This window comes from Pleurodeles waltl, chromosome 8, assembly GCF_031143425.1.
Source record: "Pleurodeles waltl isolate 20211129_DDA chromosome 8, aPleWal1.hap1.20221129, whole genome shotgun sequence".
Classification (NCBI taxonomy): Eukaryota; Metazoa; Chordata; class Amphibia; order Caudata; family Salamandridae; genus Pleurodeles; species Pleurodeles waltl.
This window is the reverse complement of record NC_090447.1, coordinates 19,231,687-19,251,425: the sequence shown is the minus strand read 5'-3', so window position 1 is coordinate 19,251,425 and position 19,739 is coordinate 19,231,687. Positions and strand designations below refer to the sequence as shown.

At 43.8% G+C, this 19,739-nt stretch overlaps 1 protein-coding gene across 1 annotated transcript in view; it reads left to right on the top strand.

Annotated features, from left to right (window-relative positions):
- The window catches only part of LOC138249310 (vomeronasal type-2 receptor 26-like), a 179,521-nt gene extending 160,857 nt beyond the window's left edge, over positions 1-18,664 (top strand). Inside the window, exons 11-12 of the mRNA XM_069203268.1 lie at positions 16,518-16,600; positions 18,521-18,664. Of these exons, the coding sequence (XP_069059369.1) occupies positions 16,518-16,600; positions 18,521-18,664 (227 nt within the window). The remainder of the gene's footprint in view (positions 1-16,517; positions 16,601-18,520) is intronic.
- Positions 18,665-19,739: the final 1,075 nt, after the last annotated feature.

The window sequence follows — 19,739 nt, the reverse complement described above, 5'->3', positions numbered from 1 at the left end:
TGCTATTAACTATCCCGACCCTAGGCCTCCACCCTGTGCCCTAAAACTGACTCACATCCCTGAAAACTGCCCCTTAACCCCCCAGCCTGAGCCCAACCTTAAAAAGAACCCCCAAACTCAGCCCCAACCCTTCTTCCTCTCCCGATCCTTCCTGTTCTTGATCCATCCATTTGCACAGCCAGACGACTCTCTGCATTAATCACGCAGATGTGTTTTTAAGGCAGACTCCAGGCAAAGTCATGGTTAAGGCAAGCATTGTCCCACTTGCGGGTCAACGGCATGTGTGGCTCAACCCACGTTGTAAAGGCCATTTCCCTGCAATCCACGTCAATTTTAAAAATATATTTTTCCTGATATATCTATTTGTTTATGTGGCTGATTAAAGTAGTCAGTATTACACAATTTTTGTTTAATGTATTCAATTTTTGCCTTCCTCCCATATGCCCTAGAGAGGCACCAGATAATATTTTTAATTTTTAATTTTTATTTTATATACCTCTCATAGAGACTCCTTGGACCCTGAAGAGACACTAATTCGTTTGATATCAAGGTGTTTGATTTTTGCTTGCCTTACACAGGGCACTACAGGGGAAAGGAAATAGCACTTCCCCATTTTCTCCATTCCACCTTCTGATGATATTGACATCAATTGGACCTTGACTGAGACCGACCATTAGCGACAAGGGAAGAGGAAGGGTTTAAATAGATTTGGAAGTGAGGAAGATGATGCTGAACTAGTGATTGTTCATCTGGAGAATAGTTCAAAGCAAGAGCAGATCACAAATATTCAGCCTGCTCTGAGCCATGTAGTACCACCAACACAACCTGCTTCCATCTTTTCAAAAGCCCAAAATCCTGCAGCAAACACTACCACCCCTACCGCAGTCTTTGACCGCCCTACTGAAAGGCCAGCACAACTGCCTAGCTCCATCTCAACAAGTTCTTCAGGCACTGACTCAATATAAACGCTCTCCTCTTCACTTTCGGACTTCACTATCCTTAGGTCACATGAAGAGCTCATTCTCCTCCCGTCGAGGATAACTAGCTAGCATAAGACCAGTGCTAGAGCATTAATTTTTTAGATGTGAAGCTGTGCCACAATCATATGGCAGTGACTGTCTGATGACTCTGGTGAGGGGGTCTGGCAATGACAACTGGACTGAGTAAAGAAGAAAAGAACATGAATTGCAATATCCACCAACAGCACATATTTGTATATTTAGAGAGCCACATGGTCTTACTAGTTCACTAGAGCCATTAAAACATTTTTGTGATTCCGTGTGCCTAGGGTTTTTAATACATAATTCACATGCTACTATTGCAAAGCATTAGATTAATTAGTTAATCCACATGCATAATTTTAAAAAAGTGCTTTTAACTAACATGGGTAAAAAGTGCAAATTAAATTAATTTGTGGGGAGACAATTTCACCCCAATTTTATTACATTTTGGCCACGGGGAACCCTCTGGGAACTGCCTCAAGGGATGGGGGCAAGATTTCCCTTCTCTGCCCAGTTATATCTTTTATGTTACTAATTTTCAGTGGCGGTGTGTGCAAGGGGTTGGGCAGAGGCCAAGCCCTGCAACCAACCCCATAGGCATTCAACCCCATGGCAGACACAGCCTTAGGCCATGCGGCAGGGGTTAGGTGCAGGGACTAGTCTGCAGCCATTCTTCCGTAGGCATCCAACCCCACACCACATGGTTGCTCAAAGGGTCTGGCCGGTGGCCAGGCCCTGTTGCCAACCCCTCCTAGGCAACCGGGGGAGGGGAGTCAAGAGTACTTTTTGTGAAATAAGCACTTGTTGCTAGAATTCATCCTGACCTGCTGATTTATACAAAAAGAGGCCACAGTTTTTCACAAAATATCTACCCAACTGGAAAGCTCTCTACTGGCTAATTAGTAAGTACTACCTCGTTGATTAACTATACAGTGCATATTCCACAAGACACTTGCGTAAAGGATCCCGAGGTAATGTCTCTAGTGACCTTCTGTGTCCTTAATGTTGGCTATGTGATTGTTCCTCAAGCGTATTCATATTTATGTAGTAAGTGCTTCTCTGTTTGGTGGCAATATCTTCATATTTTTGTGCATCCCAAATTGAACTGCAAGGGGAGCCTCAACTCTCCCGCAATCCGTGCTAGCTCAGAGCCTTCTGCGGTGGCTAGCAAGGCTCCCACATGCAGGGAGCTGCTAAATATGAAGCTCCCTGTGTGCAGGAGCAATCCTTTCATTTGTTTCCCTGCCTGCTTGACAGCAGGCAAGGAAACAGAGGAAAACTCAGCCCCCAGTGAGCAAGAGCATTTTTCCTGTTCCCACTTGCAGGGTGCAGACTTATTGTTTGCTCTTACTTGGAGAGATTTGTCAAAACTCCTGCCAAGCAAAAGCAATCTACTATCTCCCGAGGGTGGGCACCTTGGGAGATAGCATAAGCCGGCCCTGGGGGCGGGGTGGGGGGGGGTGGCTGTCCTAAGGGCTTTTAATGGCTCCTGGACAGGGGGCAGAGTGGCCCCCTTTCTTTGTTTCCTAGTGCCAGCCATGGGGAGATGGTGGTGACTGGGGCTGAAAAGGGCCCGGGAGGGGGATCACATGCCCCCCCATTTGCATAAGTTGGCCATGCCCAGGGGAGGTGATGGTTCCCGGGACCAAATATGACCAATGAGGGGGGCCCTCCTCCCACTTTAAATTGTTTTTCTGGCCCCGGGGAAGTGGTGGTCTTCAGGCCCCTACATAAGAATGGAGGAGGTCCGTGCAGCCCCCCTTCAATGTTTTTAATAAAGCCCCAGGAAGTTAGTGGTCCCCAGGGTTCTTAGAAGCCTTAGGAGGGGGGTTGCGTGGTCCCCTTCGATTAAAACTGGATTTGGCCTGCCTCAGATAGGTGGCAGTCCCCAGAGCTCAAACTGGTCTTGGAGGAGGGGAGCAGCATGAGTCCCTCTCCATATTATTTATAGTTTGTTAAGCCCTGGGGACCCGGCCCACCAGAGGGCTGAGTTTTGGTAACCCAGCAACAGGGCTAGGGGGTCAGATATTCCTACCCTTCCCCTATTCTTTATTTATACTTTTTTGGGGACTCGGCTGAGGCTCCTGACAACACTTCCTGGTTGAAGTATTTGCAGTCAATCAGATTTCGGCATGGGGACTGTCGGATCCATGGAGGATCCATGTCCCTAGATATACATATTGGTCTTTCACTTAATATCTAAAAAAACTTCTGAACAGATTTACACCAAATCACACTTTCTGGATGAAGAGCTATCTTTCTGCCAAATTTGGAGTAATTCTATCTAGCGGTTAGGGTTGTAGTGGTGGGGAAAACACGTTTTCGGACACCCATTTTCTTAACCCCACTTAACAAATCACCCTGAACTTTCAAGACAGCAGCTGAATTGAGTAGCGTATCAGTTTTTGAAAATTTGGTGAAGATTCCAGTCTCAGCGCACACTTAATGGGTGGGGCGGCACATGAATGTATTTAATTTAAATAAAAACTATAGAAATTCACTGACAAAACCAAAAAGTTAAACCAATGTTATAGTTAGATGTAATAAAAGGATCTCCCCTAGGGATTTTGGACATAACTACAGAGCAATCTGCAGAATGGAATTACATTAAATTTGACAGCTAGATCTCAGTCCAGAAAGATCTCTTTTTGTAATTTGATGTAAATCTGTTCAGTAGTTTGGATGTTATTAAAGCAAAAAGGTTTATGTATATCTAGAGAAGGGGATCTGGGCGAAATCACAGATCTATGGGCCAACAGCAATGTCTTAATTGGCTGGCTGCAACTTGAGAGTAAAGTTGCTGCCACCATTTTGTTCATCAGGACTCATTTCCCAGCAGGGAAAATAAAACTTAAGAGTGATAGAAGGGGTCAAGGTACCTTGACTCTATGGGACTGACGGAGGGGTCTGTGAGGGACCTCTCCTGGGCAAGAAATAGTCCACAAATATGTTTTAACGTGCGCGATCTACGTGCATGGATCCACCAGGATCCTCATGGTTTCAGGTGGTTCCTTACCCTAATTTTAAAAAACTACCAACAGCCCCACACACCTACTCACAACACCATTCACACTCACTCACACACCCAGACAGCCACTCACACACCCACTCACAGACCCACAAACCACTCACACACCCATTCACAGCACTCACACACCCACTAACACACTCACACAGCCACTTACACAACCATACAACCACTCACACACCCATACAGCCACTCACACACCCACTCACAGACCCACAAAAACACTCACACACCCACTCACAGACCCACACAGCCACTCACATGCCCACTCACATGCCCACTCTAACACTCACACAGCCACTTACATACCTATACAATCACCCACAAAACCACTCACACACCATACAGCCATTACTACATCTACTCACAGACTCATAAAACCATTCACACACCCACACAGCCACTCATACACCTAGTCACACAGCCATTCCCACACACATGTACACACCCACACATCCACTTACACACCCATTCACACACCCATATGGCCACTCACCCACTGAAACAGTCACTCTCACAGCCACTCAAACACCCACACACACAGGCAGTGATACTCTATTAGAAATCGGAATAGCATGTGCTTGTATTAAATGTGTAATTGCTTTAGTATTGAATGTGTGCAATATAACCAGCAGACCCCTTATTTTTCTGAGGATTCATGATAGATCCACGGATCCACATAATGAATTTAAAAAAAGAAAGGCTTGGTGCACTGCATTTCTAGAAAGACTACATACGTTAACTAAGTTTGTTTTGAAATATACAATAAGAATGAATGTGTGAATAAAAGGTATTTATAATTTTGAGAAAATATATATTAGTAAATTGAACTTACCGGTCAAATCCTAAAAACATTTGTATTTAAAAAACAGTATAATTCACTAAAAAAACAGAGGTTACAGTGCCCTTATACTTAGAAAATAGCATTTTTTAAAAACATAGAAATTCACTGAAAAAGCAAACGTTACAGGGACTTTATAGTTAGAAGTAGAATTTAGAAAAAACCTTAGCAATTCACTGAAAAAAAAACAAAAGGTGACAGGGACGCTATAGGCAGGTTCTGATTTTACAAATGCAAAACCGCAGAAATGAAGCAGTTATAGTTATCTCAAGTAACTATAACTCGTGTCCTATGGTAACTATAACTCGCGTCCTCGCCATGCACTGCTAATTATCCCACATATTACATCACTCATGACATCTTCTATGACATCACTGATGATATCACTGCAACATCTACAGTGAAAAGTATGATGAGAAAACTGTGCATGGTGGGAGCAAAAGTTATAGTTACCTCAAGGCAAGAGTTTAAGTTGGTTTTGTATACAAATTATTAATAAAGTTTTCCTAACATTAAGGTATCTTCAATATTTTCAATCTCTACTTAGGGTGGAGAGGCCCCAGTTCCCCACCATTTTGCAAACATGGAAACTGTCAGGTTCAGAAAAGGTCAGCCTCACACATGCTCTTCATGTTCAGATTAGGCATCCAGGCACTATACATGCCCCAAATGTGCTGGTAGCTGGATGCCTGAGGACAGCTCTATGGTCGTGACCTCCTCAGTCTGGCAAAGCACTTCGAGGTCCTCCCCCTCATGATGAGGGGAAGTGTAACTGATAGACGTGGATCTGCGCACTTCAGTTTTATGCCCTGAAGTGCCCAGGGCTGACTGTCCATCACTGGTACTTGTTGAGAATTGGATGAAGTGAGCAGTCTCACTGACCCCCCCTCCCCCATCACAGTCTAGGACAAGTAAGATGCTGCTGCCTTCTCTCATTGGCAGATGTATAGCAAGGTCAGCCAATGAGAGGACACAGCAGTTAATCATCCAGCATCCACAAAGTCTTCCCTCCCAGTACCCAAGATCGCCGCTATAAGTTAGTTTTTTTAATGTTTGGTGCATGCATGCTTATGTGATGGATGAATGCATGGGTATTGGTGCATGTGTGCTGTGAACTGATGTGAGTGTATATATATGGTTGTGAATGGTGGGTATATGTGTACACACATGGGTGTAAGTGAGTGTGCAAGCCGATAGGTAGGTGTATATGTGTTCATGTGTAGCCCACCTGCCCCCTCCGCCCACTTGAATTAATGCCTGCCACTGAGAGTTAGGTGAGAGTTTCCATTGGAAGAGCATGTTTTATTCCGCTAATAACTTTGGCACCATTTGAAGAATCTACACGAAGTTTTCCAAAATAAAAGCTAACTACTGTGGCCGCTGTCTGGAAGTAGTGTCAAGCAGGGACTAAGAAAAATGGGAGGATCCCAAAAGTGTTATTGCCCACGTTATTTCCAAACATCAGGTTTATCTAGACAGTTGGTGGCCAGATAACCCCTGGTCAAGTTAAAGGGAACTAGTCAATCCTAATTGTCTAGGTACACCATGAATAGTATGTTGTCGCAGCCATTACAAGACTCAGGGACATAGTCCCTACTCGTGAAAATGAATTAAAAAATATATGGGCTTAGGACAGCTTGGCCCCCCGGAGCAAGTGGCAGAAGCAAGGGAATGCCATATTATTTTGCTGACCACAACATGGGCAACATGTTGTGGTAGTCAATACAGGGCCACGGTCACTGTCCCCACTGAAATGCATTGCAGTTGAAGCCTATTTTGAGGTCACAATAAAGAGTAGATGTAAAGCCTGATAACAGATTTGGTTGTGTTATACTCCCTCAGGAGTTGTGGTGAGCTCTCAGGTAATGTTGCCCAGTAAAAAATGCTTATACTCTGCTGAGATTTGATAAACTCTGTTTGAGAGACAATTGTTTTTTCTTGTGATTTAATCACAGAGGTTATGGAAGGTACCCGAGAGTTTAAAGAGACAGCATATTTACTATAGACCAGTGGTTCCCAAACTGTGGTCGAGGGACCCCTGGGGGTCCACAAAGCCTCCTCCAGGGGTCTATTACTGCTCAGAAAATGAAATAATATTAACAGATTAGGTCCCCAGCTTTCAGTAATGATTCAGTGGGGGTCCCCAGATTCCAATAATGATTCAGTGGGGGTCCCCAGATTCCAATAATGATTCATTGGGGTCCCTGGGTTCCAGTAATGAAAAAGTGGGGGTCCACATGAGTCAAATGGTTGGGAACCACTGCTATACGCTAATAATCTGAGTAAACCATATACTTAGAACAGCAGCAACCTGGCAGTTTATTTCCAAGTGCTCTACTATCAGTTAAAGATACTGGCCCAGCGGTGTCTGACCTGCAGCTGGTGTTACGAAAATTTTGTTCACCTGTATGCAGAAGTCAGATGAGGGGATAGTGTCACCACATCTATTGAATCATATTTTTTATTACTTTGCAAACTTGGATGCTCTGCTCCTTGACCTTTTGTGCCATTACCACGATGCTGACTGTGTAGTCGCTTCAAATGTATGACTTGAACCACTTCACAAGGTATATCCTCTGGGGTTTCTGTGTGACATCTGTGTTGAGCCAGGCAGTTGACATCAGAGATCTTCTTAATAACCATGTGGGTTTGTAGGGACGGCTCGTGAGGGCAAATTAGCTTCTGTACCAGTACCTTCTGACCCTCCTGGTACCCAGTTAGCATTGACTTCTGGTCATACCAGTTCTTCGTCAGCACCAACTAGCTCGAAGGGATTTCTTTCATTCATGAGCTAAGAAATTACCTTCTTGAGGCCAAGGCCATCACATTATGGGTAGGAGACCCAGGGGTGCCTTTCTAGCCCTCTTTGACCAAGGTGAGTGGACCAAGGACACAGTGATGCAGCAGAGGTTCAAATGATCTATACCATCCTCGAGGGACTATGTGGCACTCGGTTCTGGGTCCGGGGGGATCACTCTTTCCCATCATTGCAGGTCACCCCGTATCTGTGAACCACTCCTGTGGCAATCCGACTCCTGGGTAGGCAACTCTCGCAGGCAGGCAGGAAAAAACAAAAGTGACTTGTCCTGCCACTGATGTTAGCCATGCTCATTAAAGATGGGTGCACAAGATATGCCCCATAGATGTTTTTTCAACTATAGTGTCAGTACTGACATATGTTTATATATTAGGGGCAAAATAACAATTTGAACTGTGTTTTTTAAATTAATGTATATCTTGCATAGTGCTGCACCTACCAGGACGGGTACAAACCCATAGAGCCAGAGTTAATATCGAAACAGGGTAGTCTGTCCGCTGGTGTGCTAAGTACCATGAAATAATATAGATTTACAGTTCTAGAGTCCCTCTGTTCACACTGTGAGCTTGATACACAAATGAATTTTTGGTGTTTTTCTCTTTTCTGGGACTTGTAATACGAGCAGGTGTTTCTTCACATCAGTGAGTGGAAACGTTCTAGGCTGCAGCAACTAGAGTAACGGCAGAAGAATTGTTCTTTTATGAAGACATAGGGTTACATTTACTCACCACTGAACCTGTAAAAGCCATGAAAAGGAGAGAGAAATTATATTCTGCGTCATATTCACCATTAGCCAAGAAAGTGGTTCTTCTCGGTGGCACCGGTATACTGTTATCAATGGCACCCATTGCTCAGGACCAGGGTGGGAAGGAATGATTGGCTCTACGCAGTGCTTTCAATGGAAATATAGAAGTGCAGGAACTCACTATTTCGAATACCTGTTTGCTCCTGAGAAGTGCTGGTACTCTCCCACTAAATGTATTGCACAAGAGCTGAAAAGGCAGGTTCTCTCTCTCTCAAAATAAAGACGTACACGTGTTATGATTTCTTAATATTTACTCCCCTAATGTAAAGGACCCAATATTTTTATGATGAACGCAAGACCTCAGTCACCATATGGGTTCAGCAATGGTCTTAGCAGGAGATCTTAGATGTGAGTTGGATGATGACCTGTAGAAGTATCTTCCAAGGGTGCCCAGCGGACAAAATCTACAAGCTGCCCTATAGGAGCCCTGCGTAGAGTGGGCTTGGTAAATGAAGCTTGTTTTACTCCACTCCACATAACACATGCATCAATATCGATTACCTACCAATGCTGAGCACCACCTTACATTTTTGAATGTCTCATATGAATATGTTTCGATTCCACATAGAAACTGATGGCTAAAGTGCTCAACGACCAAATGTGCTGGCCTGACCTGGAGACTAACTAATTTGTATGCAACCCTGGAATCTTCAGCTACAGAGGCATGGATGAGAAATCATGGAAGTGCTTATGAGAGAGGCTGCATGGGCATGGTGTACAGCAGCTGAATGACCACAGAGAACCAGGAGAGGTCACAAAGTCAAACAGACATTTTAGAATTTGCCTCCTCAACAGACTTGGGGGGTCATTCTGACTCCCGCCGGGCGCGGTCACCGCGCGCCCGGCGGGAGCCGCCAAAATACCGTACCGCGGTCGGAAGACCGCGGTGGGTATTTTGAGGTTTCCCCTGGGCTGGCGGGCGGCCTCCAAAAGGCCACCCGCCAGCCCAGGGGAAACCGTCCTTCCCACGATGAAGCCGGCTCGTAATCGAGCCGGCGGAGTAGGAAGGTGCGACGGGTGCTACTGCACCCGTCGCGTATTTCACTGTCTGCCAAGCAGACAGTGAAATACTCGTAGGGGCCCTCTTACGGGGGCCCCTGCAGTGCCCATGCCAGTGGCATGGGCACTGCTGGGGCCCCAGGGGCCCCGCGACCCCCCCTACCGCCATCCGGTTCCCGGCGGGCGGACCGCCGGGAACTGGATGGCGGTAGGGGGAGTCGGAATCCCCTCGGCGGCGCAGCTAGCTGCGCCGCCTTGGAGGATTCAATAGGGCGGCGGTACACTGGCGGGAGACCGCCAGTGTTGCCGGTCTGACCGCGGCTTTACCGCCGCGGTCAGAATGCCCTGCGGGGCACCGCCGGCCTGTCGGCAGTGCTCCCGCCGACCCTGGCCCCGGTGGTCTAAGACCGCCGGGGTCAGAATGACCCCCATGATTTAGAGTTTGGCAGATGGCGTTACTCCATCAGAAACAAAACTGATATCCTGTCCACTATATTACGATTCTATTATATCCTATGGCATTCTAATATGTCAGACAGGATATCGGTCACATTTGTGATAGAGAAAGCCTATCCACCAAACTCTAAATCAGACCCTTAGTGTGAAGGCAGGTAATAACATATTTTATATGTATGCTGATGACACTCAGCTCATCATGTAAACCTGACTGTGAAATGTGTTGAGCCTCACTGTTTCAAGGCAGTTTTAGGCAGGTTTGAAGCTGGGTGGATTGCAAGGGACTCACAGGGCCATATTCACACAGGTACATTTAGACAAAAAGTCTAACTTTAGACATGAAGTCTAAGTTTAGATCTAAAGTCTAACTTTACACCTGACCTAACTTTAATTCTGAAAGCTAACTTTACACCTTAGGTCAAAGTTTAGATCTCAAGTCTAAATTTAGACCAAAAGTCTAACTTAGAACAAAAGTCTAACTGTACTGCTTTTTGGTATTCAGAAAGGTAAGTTACTGCTATTAACTTTACTACTAGTAATCGAACTTCTTGGAGAGCTGGTGGAGTTCGGACTTTTATCAAGACTGAAAACCAACTCTGGCAACATAACACTCTTCCCATTTGGGAGCGTAATAAGCAAGATCTTTGAACTACTGCTTGGTACTGAGTTCAAGAGTGGAGTTTGGGGGAAACAAATAATGCTGGAGGTGGAATAGTAAAGCATTATCACATTCAAAGAGTAATGGATGTGCTCAAGAAGTCCATAGCCTTTTGGGTCACCTTCAATAACAGGTCATCCTTGACTGGTTAGAATGACGATTTTGAGCTACCATGTGGCTCCTGCAAAAACAAAAAAATATTACTTAAATAGTTTTGTGCACGAGAAGCAGTAAAGTATGACTGGTTGCAATGAAGCACATATAGGAAAAAGGATATCTGCAAGTGCCAGGCTTCTAATTGTATTATCTTGTTGCAAAAATCCAGTGCTCTGTTGGTTGGTTGACTGAGTAACCACACCAAAACACCTTACTAAGATGACTTCTTTGAGGGTAAAAGTTAGGATAATTTTGACCAGGGATGGCTTCTCAGGATTGGCCATTTTTGATATTCTCCTATATTATAGCTATAACTACCATAGTGTTGTCATTGCATCACCTCACCTTGCATATGGAGAGAGGAGGCCTGAGGCACAGGCTTTGAGTGTTAGCCATTGTGTCACCTGATCCGGAACCAGGAGAGGTTTGGTGAACATAAGGTGTAAAAGTTAGTGTTATAAGTTGCCTCACTTCATTTGGCTCGATAAGAGATTGATACTTCACAGGCTCCAAAGACTGATCCCTGCGTCACTTTAGCAGGTGTGTGGAGAGAGAAATACATTGTGAGGCTGAAGGCACATCCTTTGGGTAGAATAGTTTCGTCTGCCTTTAACACACAGGTCTAAGTTGCTTGTAGACATCTTTGTGCATTTACTGCCCTCATTGTAAGTCAGGGTTGGAGGTCCGGTTGAGGGATCACTAATAACCTGTCAATGCCACGCCTGGTAAGAAGGACCAGAATTTAAGGCTGTATGTCAGAATATTGGTCATAAAAATATCATAGTCACAATATGGACAGCTAAAACATTAGGAAAGTAAATCATAGGTGTATATTTTCTATTCTTAACTCCACCTCTCGATACATTGAAGATATTATTTCCAATAGAATTGTCTTCTGAGGTCTTCACACCTCCCAGGAGCTGATCTCCGTGTGGCAGAGTTTCAAAAAGAGTTACTTTTAGAGATCAAGACCAGTTGTAAGAAGCCCTGTGTGCAAACAGTATGTGCTAATTGCATACTAACTGCTTTGTAAAGAGAACTTCATTTTGTGATGTGAATATAACGCTCATCAGTTACAGTGGAAAATGTAAATTTGCATGCGGTTGCAAAATGTCCTGCATAATGAATATTAATGAGGTAGGAGGCATTTGGTGAACTCATGTGGATGCAGGGATTAATGTCTGAGAGAGAGAATATACCTCTCTCACCGTGTTCACATTAATAAATGTTCTCCTGAAAGAATGACAATGTGAGAACATGGAATGGTTCCCTGGACCACCATCAGTTGTGCCTCAGGCCCCTCCCCATGATTCTGAAGGAGGGACCTGAAACACAGAGACAGCTTCCCCTTTACAAATCATGTACCACCCCACGCCGGATGTTGGTAACTGACCAATTGTGGTTTCAAACCCAGTAACATTTCATTGCGGCGTCAAACAGGAATGAGTAGAAAAAGGTAATTTGCAGGTCAAAACACTTTTCTGACTCAAGGATAAACTTTTTATGTTGTAAAACGTTGTCCATCAGGCCTTATGTCCTTTAAATGTCACAGGTTTTAAGCAGTAGTGTGTTTTAAAGGCTCTTGTTTGCTTTCTTGGGGAAATGCTAACATTCAGCTTAAGAGAATTTGTATATTATTATTGATTTTCTCTTTTGTGCGGAATTAGTGAAGTGACTTAGTAGAGTATTTTTTTCCTCTTTGATTTGCAGTGTTGTGCACATAGAATTTTAATGTGGGGTGTGTGTGTTTAAGGTATGAGTTGTATGTTATGTTGTGTATGTAGAATTTTAATGTGAGGCGTGTGTGTTTAAGTGCAGAGTTCTTGAGTGCACACTGGGTTTCTTGGAAGGAGTCTGATGCCATGTGAGTTTTCTAAGATTATGGTGGCTCTATCCTTCTAACCTCCTTTGCATCCACTCATTTGCAACCATGTCAAAGGCATGGAACCCATGTTTATGAAGGCTGGATAAATAACGTCCTGGTCACAGTGGTATCTTAATCATAGACTTCTTGCACCACCAATTTCCTCTGTGGCGTGGCTGTGGATCATCAGATATGATAAGACATCATGCGCAATGTGGTGCAATGCTTGTGGGTCCTAGGCTGTTGCAAAGGTTTTGTTGCAACATTCTGTTGACTTCCGGTTGTGTTTAAGTTTTTGGGAGCTTCACTATCATACAAGGTTGTGAGTCTTCCTTGGACTCCTTGTATAGTTCACTGTGACTGATTTGTGCTGTGCATGATAATCCCTGGATGCAACATGCATTTATGTGTTTCTTTGTGTGGTCATTTATTAACAAAAAGGCATTGTATAACGTTCTATGGGCCTGATTTACAATGGTAAAGTTCAACCAATAGTCTAACATAGACTAAAAGTCTAACTCAGAACAAAAGTCTAACTTTACTACTTTTTGGTAGTCACAAAGGTAAGTTACTACGAGTAACCTTACCACTAGTAGGTTTACTATTAACGTACATTTGTGAATACCGAAAAGTAGTAAAGTTAGACTTTGTGGTCTAAGTTAGATGTTAGGTCTAACTTTACCTTTGTGAATGGGGCCCTATGGTTTTCCATGCATTTGTTGATTGTGCTGGTCCATGATGTTTAATGTAAAATGTTTTACTCTCTAGAATTTACCTTAATGAATAGAAAAGACATGGGGCCCCATTTGCAATGGCTTTCTTGCTGTGTTGTCTTGCATCACAACAAAAGGGCAGGAATGAGCTATATCTACAAGTTACGGCGTATTCCTGTCCTTTTTCTCTGACCTGGTGCACAAATTGTTGCCATGCACCAATGCAGGCATCCTTCCACCTTGGTGCAAGGATGGTTGTGTTGCAGGAATTATTGTTTTTGTACAGGAAAGGACACCTTCCAGCACAAAAACAATCAGGAGAGGTGTTTTCCTCTTTCTATGTGTGCTGCAAATGTTGTCAAATATCCTGCATGATGAGATGCCTGTACCCAAGTTTTTAGGTCTTCTGTTACTAATATTAAGCTCCAGAGGAGTCAATATGGCATCACCTCCATATAAAGAGTGCTGGTCACACAGTGCTTCTTGAACTCAACCTAATCAAAGGCAGTTTCAAAAGCTACTCACATGTTGTTCATGCCAAATAATAAGAATATCATGCTAGCTCTGTGGTCATACATGCCACAATTTTTATTGCTTCAGTGTGAACTATGGTGTGGGACAATACGAGTCATTAAGGGAGAGACACATTTCCACATTTGACCCCCTGAATATGAACAAAAATACCACTGAGCTGGTAATGCAGGACAGTATGAGTCAATAGGAGCCTGACTTGGTGACTGACACAATGCACTGTAACCCTGAACCCTTGGGGCTATTTACTAAAGATACTCAAATGTACTTAATACCTGAGAACCTGCACAGTAAATGGTAGTCTCTGTAGTGCCTTTAGCACATCTTCATCATCAGGCCTCTCACAGGAAGCAGTATATAGTTATCATTAGCACTAGGATTGTATATGAAAAGCATTTTTTGGTTTGCTAGTAGTTTTCACCCTGTTTGACAAATCTTCACAAAACTTACTCAAAAAATGTTCATCCTCCTTAACTTCTTTCTGGAAAGTTTCAAGTTGATTTGTCAAGTGGGAGCTGAGAAAAAGAGGGGTGAGGGAGTTTGCAAAAACGGCTGGACAGAATTACACCAGATGTGGCAGAAAGCTTGCTTTTGGTGCATTAACCAAGCTTATTTGCTTTGGTGTAAATCCGTACAGAGGTTTTGAGAAATTAAGGTTCAAAAATGTATATTTCATGCCACGGAGGATCTGTGGAGCAGACAGATCTCAAGATGACACCTGATTGGCTGCCACTACATCAACAACGATGCAAGCAGCATCCATTGTAAGACTAGAGTCTCAGTCCACTGTCCTGTTAAAACAAAAAAAATGTATAGGGGCAGGGTATCAAGATTCTGCACCCCTAGACTTGGTATGGGACTTCAATAGGGATCCACTTGGTACTCCTCAGTCTAAAACCTTAATTTTGTTTAATTGGCGCCGTGGATCCACAGAGGATCCGCGGACCTGCAGCATCATTTAAAAAAAACCTGTCTCCCCTGCTTTTAAACAATAAGCCTAAAGGGGTGGGCTTGGGCCCAGTGGGTCGGGGCATTTATTTCTTTGGGGAAGGTGGCATGCAGCCCCCTCTCTGATCATTCTTGAGGCCCGAGGACTCCATCCCCCAGGTTGATAGGTTAATTATTGAAGAGTGGGTGTATGTCCCCCTTACCTGAGCCTTCTTAAGACTCTGGGGATCCGATCACGCAGGGCTAATTTGAATTTTAGTGGAGGTTATGTGCAGTCCCAATCTACAAGCCTCATAGAGGCACTGGGGACCCCATACCCTGGGGTTGCTTATTTTTTTGGGGTCATTAGTGTGCAGACTTCCTCTCTGAGCCTTCGTGAGGCCCTGGGGCCCCCTATTCCCGGAGGCATGATTTTAATTTTGGGGAGGGGGTAATTCAGCTTTAAAAAATAAAAAAATAATTACAAAAAAAAAAATGAGTGACAGGAGCCCCTCGTTTATTAGTCACTGCTCCTAGTAAGGAGAACCGTATAATTCTATAGGGCTTATGTAAAATAGATATTTTCTTCCTAGTGGTGCCCCTAGAATGGGCAGGGAAACCACCAGCCATTTATTTTTATGCTGTGGGTGAGCTGGAGGAAGTGCAGTTGCCACCCAGCAAGTTTAAAAAAAAATACAGTCAGGGCATGATTAATTGGAGGGGAGTACTCCATCACAAATGTGATGGTCTGTATAACACTACTCATCCCATTGTAGGGTGTCAGAACACTTTGCATCACACATAAAGAGATAATATATCATACAAATGTGTAAATACATGTAGAGGAAATGTTGCAAACAACAATAAGGGTAATAATGTGTAGGGGTCACATATTGTGCATACCTGTACAAGTGTATGGTTTAGAGAAACACAAAAGGTCTGATTTAGAGTTTGGAGGAGGGGTTATTATGTCCCCTCTCCTGCCCATTAAGTCCTGGAGGTAGTTCCCAACCTTTTGATATCTATGGACCCCCACTTTATCATTACTGGAACCCGGGGAGTCCCACTAAATCATTATTGGAATCCGGAGACCCCTCCACTGAGTCATTACTGAAAGCTGGGGATATAGGCCCTCATTACAACCCTGGCTTTTGGAGGTTGTACCGCCAACAGGCTGGCGGTACAAACTAGCGGATTACAACTGCGGCGGAAGCGCCACGGTCACACCGCCGGGACCAGCGGTTTCCCACCACGGTAGGAACCGCCATGGAAAGGCTGGCGGGAAGGGGAGTCGTGGGGCCCCTGGGAACCACTGTCCTATAGGATTTATATTTGGTCAGATGGGATATTTGTCACAGTTGTGACAGAGAAACCCCTCCGAAAAACTGTAATCAACACCAAAGTCATGACTGAAAAACTTACCTCATTGATTCGTTTGTCTACACTATCAAGACTTTATACTACCCAAAGGAGCCCTTCCTTGCAAACGCAGATTAACAACAGATTAGAAAAAAAAAAACTATCTCATCGTCTCCAGAGACCAAGTAATCCTAATAACAAAAGCATTTTTCAGTGATAAAGTATCTATATACATCTTTTCATCCCAAATGCACAATGGCAGCAGGAAATCTATTCCACACCTGGGTCGTCAAAGGTGACCCAAATTTTATTGGACAAGACTTGAAAGTTTCAGACATCTTTCTATACTTTTTTACTTTAGAACAGTTACTGAAGGACCAAGTCTTACCAAAGCAGGGTTCTGGCCACGAGATGGTGGTTTATATTGCAGTACACCAGGCTAATGTTAGAAGGGTTCTTCGGAAAACAGGGGGGATTATTCATTCAGAAGGGTGGCCATTTCTGCAGCTCTGTTTACTGGCATCACATTGATGTGTAATATGGTGCAGCACAGTGACAATTAACACAGATCTTCTGAAAGCTCTATTACCTGGATGTAAAGGTAAAATCATGAACAGCTGAGATACCAGTGGTGATGGAAAAACGTTTTATTAACCTGAGCCTTTGCCCACCCTACACTATATTGTCACTGCTTTCTAGTCACAATTCAAGCATCTGAATCTTTGAGAGATCCAATGCTAATGACGTCTCATTCCATCTCGTTCTCATGCGCGACTGATGGACTGAGAGCATTGTTAATTTCTTATCTGGTTTTGGTGGTCCTTGCTGGATGATTCGCTGCAGGCATTTTGAATGACAATTTCAAACTATAATTGCTACAGTTGCAAGAAAGTACATTTCAAAAGTCTCTCATAATTCTACATCATGGAGCGTCTCACAAACACCACTTGTAACACAAGAAATATTATTGTATTTTGTGTGGCTCTACTAGGACAGCCAGGTGAAGCAGTGAACATGTACAACTCTGCTGAAACAACATTTTAGTACTATTGGGAAAGTCATTGTCTTCCTGTGAAAATATATTCAAAAACATCACAACAAAATGGAGCGTGAGTCACACAATTGCTATGTTAGCTAGAGCTTGATTTTTTTTCATAATAAGACTGCCTTTATTTTCAAAAAGCAAAGTGAACACAAAAGAAGATAGAGAAGTTGCTCAAGTGTAACTAAATTTCCCAGTGTTGGTATCTTTCATAGATTCACATGCCTTCATAATTAGAATATTGTCATTTGAATATGCGCTATGAAAATTATAGCCCTGAAAGATTATGAGGAGACATGGAGATCATCGGATGTAGCACTAACTACATAACGAGGTGGAAAGTCTTCACACAGTGCATAGTTAATGCAATGTTCAAAAAGTGTATGTGAACACTGCTCTTTTAACATTAACTAACAAGGATTCCCATCTTCACTACAGGGAATCATTCAAGCCTGTGAATCGATTAAGAAAGACAAACCAGGAGAACATAGCTATATGTATAAATAACTTTTTCTTATGCTTATGATTTTTCATCAGACTTCACTTCTTGGGCTAGCTGGTCATAATGTTAGGGTCCAGTCTACAAGACTTTAATTATACAATTTTCTCCACACCACCCTCCAAGAGTAAGACTTAGTAGTTCGACTTTGCTACCTCCTGAAAGTCAGTACCTTTAAAATAGACACTCGCTATTTCAGTCAGCTTCTAGCAGTATTTATTGTTTACATTTCCAGCAACAAGGCAATATGACATATGGATTTACTATCACTTAGTTGTGTACCATGGATAACTGGCCGCACTCTATTGTGAAGTGGTGGAGAATCTAGACCCTAGACACCAGGTGCAATAAAAAGTAAGGTAAGTTCTAGCAAGTTACCATTAAGGGCCTGATTCACAAAGAGACTTACAACTTGCAAAGTTTTGAGTACGGAGTCTGCAGTGCTCAGTTTGGAAATTCCACCACAAGTACAGAGATTCCACACTTTAGGACTCTTAAGTCGCTTTTGAATTGGGCCTTCAGTTATTAGTAATGATGGCAGAGAACCATTACTTTAGTAAAGCTAAGTTGGAGGGAATAAGTGTGCTACGGTTAAGTTAAGAGCAGTCTGGAGAATGAGTGTTTTGCATGAGCCAATAAGATCACAAGATGCCCACTCCTGAGACATATATGTGTAGTCCCATTAGAACACATTTCCTTAGGCGTGTTCACGCTGTTCATTTTATTCGATCCCGGTTTTTGTCCTAGTCACCTTCCTGATTCTGCTGATCACCCTTTGTTTTCAGATAATGCTGCTTTAGTGGTAAGAAAATTGTACGTGTAGATGGACCTGCAAGAGGCTCAGAGTCAGAGACTCGGGGAGGAATTCCAGCTAGAGGAAAAACAACTTGTGGAAGAAAGGCAAGTTAAAGAGCAAGAGCTAAAGATGAAGAAGAAAAAGCCGCCCAGTGCTGATGGCCTCGATTAGAGACAGTGAAAGTAACTCAGCACCAATCGTGAGCATGTTTTTCAGGGTAGCATTTTCAATACCTAAATATCCCTAAGGGTTTATTGTCTAATTAAAACTTAGAGAGGATATCATGTCTTTGATAACAGGCTTTAATCAGGCTCTTCACATGAATAATATGAATGATGTGGAGAAGGTGCCAGCTCTATTGAACTGATTACCACCAGTTGGTAACAAAGGTCTTTGTAACACATTAAGGGGCATATTTATACTCTGTTTGCGCCGTATGTGCGTCAAAATTATTGACGCACAATCGGCGCAAACCCTGCCCCATATTTATACTTCGACGTCCGACCCCGCGGGCGTCAGAATTTTACCATGTGCGTCATTTTTTGGAAGGGGGAACCAGCCTTGCGTTAATTATATGCAAGGTGGGCGTTCCCTTCCAAAAAATGACTTTAAGGCCTGTGCCCCTTATTTATACTCTGGCGTAATTTTGACGCACAGGAGGGAGTGGGCCTTCAAAAACGGTGCACAGCCTGATGGGCGCCGTTTTTTAACGCCTGGGTCAGGGCAGGTGTTAAGGGACCTGTGGGCTCGGAAGGAGCCCAGAGGTGCCCTCCCCTGCCCCCCAGGGTCACCCCCTGCCACCCTTGCCCACCCCAGGAGGACACCCAAGGATGGAGGGACCCATCCCAGGGAAGGAAAGGTACGTTCGGGTAAGTATTTTTTCCTGATTTTTTTGTGGCATAGGGGGGCCTGATTTGGGCCCCCCTACATGCCACTATGCCCAATGACCATGCCCAGGGGACATAAGTCCCCTGGGCATAGCCATTGGGCAAGGGGGCATGACTCCTGTCTTTGCTAAGACAGGAGTCATGTCAATGGAGGCTGGGCATCAAAAAAAATGGCGCAAATCCGGTTTGAGGCCTGAATTTTGCCTCAGACCTGACTTGCACCGTTTTTTGACGCACAACCCCCATTTTCCCATACTCCGGCGCTGCCTGGTGTGAGTCTTTTTTTTTTACGCACACCAGTCCGCAGCGCCGGCTAACGTCATTCCATTAATAAGGCACCCGCATGGTGCGTTGGAATG